Source organism: Camelus ferus, chromosome X (assembly GCF_009834535.1).
Source record: "Camelus ferus isolate YT-003-E chromosome X, BCGSAC_Cfer_1.0, whole genome shotgun sequence".
NCBI lineage: Eukaryota > Metazoa > Chordata > Mammalia > Artiodactyla > Camelidae > Camelus > Camelus ferus.
In genome coordinates, this window is record NC_045732.1 from 70,055,172 (window position 1) to 70,061,987 (window position 6,816).

The 6,816-nt window shown below is 41.1% G+C and overlaps 1 protein-coding gene across 1 annotated transcript; it reads right to left on the minus strand.

Moving 5' to 3' along the window:
• Positions 1–4,954: 4,954 nt before the first annotated feature.
• On the minus strand, positions 4,955–6,785 carry LOC106730278 (parathymosin-like). Its single transcript, XM_014563638.2, has 2 exons — positions 6,196–6,785; positions 4,955–5,179 (listed from the first exon to the last, which is right to left on the minus strand). Exons 1-2 carry the CDS (start codon positions 6,547–6,549, stop codon positions 5,168–5,170), a joined length of 366 nt encoding a protein of 121 aa, XP_014419124.2. The 5' UTR covers positions 6,550–6,785; the 3' UTR covers positions 4,955–5,167.
• Between the last annotated feature and the right edge of the window lie 31 nt (positions 6,786–6,816).

Here is a 6,816-nt window from a genome sequence, read left to right on the forward strand (position 1 = left end):
TACAAGTTGGTTGTGGTGTCCCTAGAACTAAAATAAATGGGCAGCCTACTAAATTCTACTTCATCTGTATAAATGCAACAGCTCTCTATAAGAAATGGAAATCTGACTTGAATCACTATAACAGAGAGTCACACGCCCTCTTGCACTCAATTCCCATACTTGAACCACTTCACAGACTCAATGCCCTGTGAACAAAGGGGAGGCCAGATTTTCTTGAAAAAGGACTCTGCCATCCAGCTAAAATAAATATCGTAAATCTTCATCTGGTCTTCCCTAAAGGGACTTGCACCCATTTATCAGGGTAACTGCATTGAGGAAGGAGGGAAATATAACTTTTCAGGATTACTAGACATTGACTCTGAAGTAACCCTAATCCCTGGAGACCCAAAATGTCACTGTGGAGTTTTGACTCAAGTGAGTGACACATCTTCTGCTATCCTGTTGTTATCTCCATTACAGATTGCATAAGTGAAATAGACATACTCAGAAACGGAAAGAATCTGCACATTGGTTTCCTGATCCATAGAATATGAGCTATTACCACAGGAAAGGCCAAGTGAAAAACACTAAAACTGCCTCTATCTGCCAATATAGGAAACCAAAAGCAATACTGTGATCCTGGAGGAAACTTCAAAGATTAGCATCACTGTCAAGGACTTCAAATATTCAGGGAGTGGAGATTCTCATCACATTCCCATTCAGCATTCCTATTTGGCCTGTGCAGGAGAGAGATGGATTTTCAAGAATAACAGTGGATTATTATAAAAGCAGTCAAATGTTGAATCTAATTGTAGATGCTATTTAAGATGCAGTTTCTTTGCTTGAGAAAAGCAACATATCTCCTGGCACCTGGTGTGAAGATTTTTTTTTCCCCTCTGTATTTGGAAATGAAGACCATATGATGCAGTTTGATTTTAGCTGTTAGGCCCAGAAAGTTACCTTCACCATCCTGCCTCAGGGCTTTATTAACCCTCCAGCCTTCTGTCAAAAACTAATTCTTGGGGAGCTTGATCACCTCTCCATACCACAGGAAATTACACTGTCCCATTACATCAATGATATCATGCTGATTGAACCTAATGAACAAGATGTTACAACAACCCAAAATACCTTGGTAAGATGAATGAATGCATGTCAGAAAATGGGAAATAAACCCAACACAAAATTCAGGGTCTGGCCTCCTTGGTGAATTTTCTAGGGATTCAGAGGTCTAGAGAACATTGAAATATCTTTCCAACGGGAAGGACAAGTTGCTGCACCTGGCCCATACTAGTGTGCTTTCTTTTTTTTTTTTTTTTAAATTGAAGTTAATTTACAGTGTTGTGTTAGTCTCAGGTGTATAGCAAAGTGATTTGGTTATATGTGTGTTTATTTATTTTTGCTTTTATTTCTTCTGCCTTAGAAATGTTGCTACAATTTATATCAGAGTGTTCTGTCTATGTTTTCTTCTAGGAGTTTTATGATTTCTGTTCTTACATTTAGTTCTTTAATACATTTTGAGTTTATTTTTGTATATGGTAAGAAAAAATGTTCTGATATTATTCTTTTATTTTACCTGTAGCTGTCCAGTTTTCCCAGCACCACTTATTGAAGAGATTGTCTTTTCTCTTGTATATTCTTGCCTCCTTTGTCGTAGACTAATTGACCATAAGTGCGTGAGTTTGTTTCTGGACTTTCTATCCTATTCCACTGATCTATGTGTCTGTTTTTGTATTAGTACCATACTATTTTGGTTACTGAAGCTTTGTAGTACAGTCTGAAGTCAGGGAGCATGATTCCTTCAGCTCCCTTCTTTCTCAAGATTGTTTTGGCTATTCAGCATCTTTTGTGTTTCCATACAAATTTTAAAATTATTTGTTGTAGTTCTGTGAAAAATGTCATTAATAATTTGTTGGGAATTACATTGAATCTGTAGATTGCCTTGGGTTAAGTGTGGTCATTTTAATAACATTGATTCTTCCGATCCAAGAACACGGTATATCTTTCCATTGGTTTGTGTCATCTTCAATTTTTTTCATCAGTGTCTTATAGTTTTTGCAGTACAGGTCTTTTGCTTCCTTAGGTAGGTTTATCCCTAGGTATTTTATTATGGGCTTCTTTTGATTTTTGAAGTCATCACATATATTACTTGGGAGTGCTAATCTTACTCGTTTACTGAATACCCTAAAAAACTGCCAGTTTTGAGTGGGGTCCAGACTGAGGAAAAGATCCGCAGTACGCCCAGGCAGCCATGTAAGCTCCTCGTCCACTTGGTTAGTATAGCCCAGCAGATCTAGTGACATTTGCAGTGACTGTGGCAAATCAGGATGCTCTGTGGAGCACTTTTCATGCTTCTATAAGTGATAGTTGGCCCATATTTTCTTCAAAGGCCCATAGCAAATAGTTTATTTGGGTTGATACTATTCCTCAGATAATTGTGGCATGCCAGCTGCTACACATCCCCCCTCTTTGTTTTTTCTCAGAGGGGACCAATATAAAGTTATTCTAACTCTGACAATTTCTTCATTAATATTTTATTTTTCAAAATTAGCAATATAACTTTTTTAAATGAAGAGGTTAAGAATTTCAAAATTCACAGAGGCACATTTGGACAAGTTTCCAGCTTCTTTGTAGCTTCCTTAGTATTTTTCTCTGTGGTAACTACACTTACAAAAATAGAAACTGTTCTGTAGCCCATCTCAATCTTTGAGTAACAGAGAAATCAAGTTAGGATATTGACATGCCAGATTGGAAGGTTGTCAGAGAAGTAAAATGTTCTTAAGAATGATTGTTCTGTATGATCTTAAATGGGCTCCATATAGGTGTGTATGAACTAGCTGATGGCTGGTAGCCCCCAGGTGACTATCTGCATGGGAAAGAAGTAGTCCTGAGCAAGAGGATTTGTGCACACAATATGTGCAGAGAAAGTGAGATATGAGTGGGAGAGAGGGTGTATATGGTCAGGCCTGGGCAGGGGGGCAAGATAGTTGGTGGGTATACTTTAGCTTTGCCCAGGGACTAGATCCATGAGACCAACCTTGTAGAATGATTGGCTATGGGATTCAACTGCAGAGACAATTTCCAAAGTAAGGAGCAGCACTGTTTCTGTGCTTAGGTAAGAAAGTGTGATAGGGAGTGAGGAAGGGGAAGGGGCTAATAGATCAAATATTTAAATGGGGCCACCTGTAACATTTGAAATATTTAAAGGTTAGGGCCAAGAGTTCAACTGGGGGCCTATATGCTATATATAAAAACATGTGAAAGGTTTGAATCAACTAGTAGACTGTTAAATAAAATACCTTCCCATTAACCTGAATAGCCAGGTTCAAATTTGAATAGCTGGTCTATTTTGATGTTTTTCTTATATAGTTTCTTGAAGAAATTTAAAAACAAAGCTCTCAGTAACAGGTATATGTCAAGAATGGTTAGGTTGTACTCAAGATCACACATCCAGATACCTGTTTCCAGGGCTGTCCTGTGCTAATTGTATTAATTTTCTATTGTTACACAACAAATTACCACTCAAAGAATATATATATGTGTGTATATATAGATATAAAATCACCTTTTCCATATTCTATTGATTATAAGGAAGTCATTTGTCCTGCTAAATTCCAGGGCAAGGAATTATACAAGAATGTGAATACTAGAGAGTGGGGCCAGCTTTTGGCCTGTCCACCATGCTTGGACTCCTTAAAGTTCTGTTCCAGGTGTGTAGGGAGAATTAAGCCCCTAACCATTCTCATTCCAGACCCCAGTCTCTCCTCTGCCACTTCTCTACACAAACTGAGTTCCATTTGTCACCTCAAGAGGTTTCACATGCATATATGTAGATAATGTAGCTCACTTGCTGTCTGTTCTCAAAATACAGCCATCACCTCTTGGTCATCTCTCAGTCCTGGGGATATATATATTGGCAGTGAACTCAACTCCCAGAAGCACAGACTCACTGAAGAGGACCATACAGGACTCTTGGGGCTTAGGACTTATGGCTATATGAGGTATAAATTCAGGGCCCCAAATATATGGAACATGATTTGAGGTGGAAGGCAAAGTTTCTGTGTGCACATCCCCTTAATCTCACACACTGGACTCTTTGCTGTTTGCAGAATTGAAGCCCACCCTCCCCAATTAAATTTTCTTCACTCTCTCCACAAGAAGTAGCCACTATCCTAAATAAGTCATTTATGATTCTCATACATGACTTTGTGTGCTACCTATGCATGCATAATTCTTACGCATTTCTTTTACTACATGTGTGTTTACCCATAATCAATTTATGGCAATTGTTTTGAATGTTTTTAAACTTCACATACAAGGCATCAGAAAGTTTGTATACATCTGGAACTGGCTTTTTCCCTTATCTATTTTTTCCACTGCTACTTCCCAATCTTTGCATCTGGTCTTTCTCTGTGTCTCCATCCCTGAGAATTCTAGTCTCTTTCCCGGGTTAGCTTTTATTGATCTGTTCAACTTACTTGAAACAGACCCAAATAAGTGAAGGAAGACTGGTCATAATATATGTGAAACCTAAACCAGTGGTTCTCAAGCTTCACTGTGCTTCAGAATCACCTAAAGGACTTATAAAACTCTGATTCCTAGACCACCTTAAAATTTCCAATCCAGCATGCCTGGTATGGGACCTGAGAATTTGCATTTCTAAGAAGTTCCCCATGATGCTGATGCTACTGCTCCAAGTCAGCCCAGTACCAGCCTAGCACCATCTGGTCTTGAGGTAAGCTAAGTCATCATTCATCAGGTTCTTTCAATAAAATGCAGTAAGGGCTAGATTTCCATCCCTCTTCACATACATAGTTTATAACTTGATATTTTAACTAATTGGAGGATGCAATAAAAGAACTTAAAACATGGTTGAAAGTGAATAGCTGGTCTATTTCAATGGAAGGTGGGCCAAAACAAAAAGAAAGATACAAAGATAGGTTTGAATCGGAGTTACTTATCTAAAAAAATCTGCAGCTTATTCATTTTAAACAAACATTTATTTTTAACTTGAACAAACGCTGTCAGATATATATGAAGAAAGACAAAAACCAAGTATCAGTGGATGTTACTTTTTGGGTGATGAACTCCTGGACAAGCTAGTGTTGATGAAATTTCCCATGCACTACTGAATTTCAAAACATCTCAGATCCGTGAAGAACACTGTTTCTCTTTCATCCATGTCTTTCTATGCTTTAAACTGTAGGAAGAAATAAAAGAACATTTGAACATAAGTAGCATACTCCAGTGACTTTCTAAATCTAAGAAAAGTCAAATATATACATATATATAGTCTCAACAAGAGAAAACACTATTTTCCTCTTGTAACACAGGCCCTTGGGTACCAGGGTGTTTGTACATTGTTTGATGTCTTCAATCATCTGATCACACCAATCTCATCTCCTACTTGCCAAACACCAAAAATGCTTGCTATTTTTTTTTTTTTGGCAGGTAGGAGGACACCATTCAGGGATGTAAATAAGTCTTTCCACCTTAAAGGCCTGTGCTCTTTCCATAAACCATAATCTCTTAACCTCCTAGACCCTCAGTGCCCATATCTGTAAAAGGAGAAAGAAAAAAAGAGGGAAAGGATTGCATTGATGATGGCAGCTCTCCTATCAAACAGAAGTTGGTAGAAGGCAGCGTACTTTTTCTTGAGATCAAAAAGGTCTTTACAGAATTGGGCTTCTACTTGTGCATATTGTACCTGAGGGCTTTTTAGAGCTTTGACCTGCTACTTAACCGCTAGAGGAAAGCGCTGAGCACTGCCTGCCTGTGGGTTGGTCGCCCCAACAAGGGATGCAAGGGCCTGAGGACTGGGCCACCACTTACCAGCTTCAGTCCACCTGGTTTCACAGCCCCCAGCTCCCAGAATACATATGCATCAGCAAGGGATTTGCTCTCTTGGACCTTGGGCTCCTCTGGTTCCTCTACCTTCTGACATACAGCCCCCTCTGTAAGTTTCTCTGGCACTTGCCAGGAGGCTCCCTCTGTCAGGTACTCACCCTCCCAAGGTACAGGTCCCTCTCCCAGATCCTTGGGCTCTTGGGAACCACACTTGACCACAATGTGGCCTGCATGGGGTCCAACCAGGACATGGTCATTATAATGGATACGGCATAAAAGGGAACGGACCAGATACTGGAACAGGGATCAAAATCCTGCAACAGGTAACTCATGGGCCCCTATGAGGACTTCTGCACCCTCCTCCCGTACCTCCTTGTTGCAGTCTTCCCCTTCATCCTCATCTTCCTCCTCCTCAATGACGTAGTCCTGTTCCTCTTTCTCCTCCTCCTGCCCCTCCTCCATGCCTTCCTCTTGCTCTGCTGACCAGGTATCTCTGTCCTCCTCAACTGCGGTCTGGGCGGCCTCCTGACTACCCTCCTTCGCCTCCTGAAGGGCTTTGGCGACTGTCTGGGAAACCAGAAAGGCCGCAGCCAACACGATTTCATCTGACTCTTCTGCGGGGGTAACCACTGGGACCCCAGTGAGTCCAGGGTCATGGTCTGCCTCACTATCAGCTCTGTCCTGACCAGCTTGAGTCAGGTCTTGCTTCTCCATGACAGACATGGCAGGAGGGACTCACCAGTCTGTACCTGGACCTAAACTGCAATCCTGTGCAGTAAAGATGGCGGCCACCAAGCTGACTGCCACTGAGCAAATGCCGTTGGCAGCGGGGCCTGCTGGGAGGTGGTGCGGGCGATAGAGTAGATGGCCACAGACAGGATAACAACTTGCGAAAGTGTCTGTGGAGGCCCCGCGACAGGAAGGGCAGGGGGTGGCCGGAGGAGTGGCCCAGCCCACTGAGACTGCACCTGAGGTAACAGTGGACAAGGT